General features: G+C 36.2%; 1 protein-coding gene across 1 annotated transcript; it reads left to right on the top strand.

Moving 5' to 3' along the window:
* The first annotated feature begins 344 nt into the window (after positions 1-344).
* Positions 345-812, top strand: LOC123905184 (secreted RxLR effector protein 161-like). Its single transcript, XM_045954813.1, has one exon. It carries the CDS (start codon positions 345-347, stop codon positions 810-812), a length of 468 nt encoding a protein of 155 aa, XP_045810769.1.

Here is an 812-nt window from a genome sequence, read left to right as displayed (position 1 = left end):
ATGATTCAAACAACAGTCTTTAAAAATCTTCATGAAGCTTGTGATACTAATGTTGTAATTATCTGATGATACTTCAATTCTTTCATTGTTTGAGTATATAAAATGCACTTGTTGATGTGAGCGGTCTCTAGCTCGTCCACTTTTGTCATTATCTGTCTTTGAACAAAAACTCAAGTGCAACCATCAGTAGATCACCATTCATAAAATTTAACATTTATTTCATAAGGTTTGTTGTCATTAAAACACATATCAAAAAGGATTTTGCTTCAACAGTAACACAATATGAGAAGGGAATATTCATTAATCAACACAAGTATGCTTCAGAGATTTTAAGTAGGTTTGGTATGGAAAACTGCAATAAAGTAAGTAGCCCCATTGTACCTGGTTGCAAGTTAGTAAAAGATGAAAATGGAAAAGCTACTGATGCAAAGGAATTTAAGCAAATGGTTGGATGCTTAATGTATCTTCTTGCAACAAGGCCTGATCTGGCTTACTCTGTGTGCCCGGTTGTTAGGTATATGGATAGGCCTACTGAATTACATTTTGCAGCTCTGAAGAGAATTCTAAGGTACTTAAAAGGTACTCTGACTGATGGAATCATATACCAAAGTGAAGCAAGGAAATCACTTAAGCTGGTTGGTTGGTCAGACTCTAACTATGCTGGAGACTTGAATGACAGGAAATCTACATCTGGCTATGTGTTTATGTTGGGTTCAGGTGCTATTTCTTGGTCTTCAAAGAAACAAGCCATTGTCACTCTGTCAACCACAGAAGCTGAATATGTTGCAGCTGCCTCATGTGCTTTTCAATGA

Source organism: Trifolium pratense, linkage group LG2, assembly GCF_020283565.1.
Source record: "Trifolium pratense cultivar HEN17-A07 linkage group LG2, ARS_RC_1.1, whole genome shotgun sequence".
NCBI lineage: Eukaryota > Viridiplantae > Streptophyta > Magnoliopsida > Fabales > Fabaceae > Trifolium > Trifolium pratense.
This window is presented reverse-complemented; position numbering and strand designations above follow the sequence as displayed.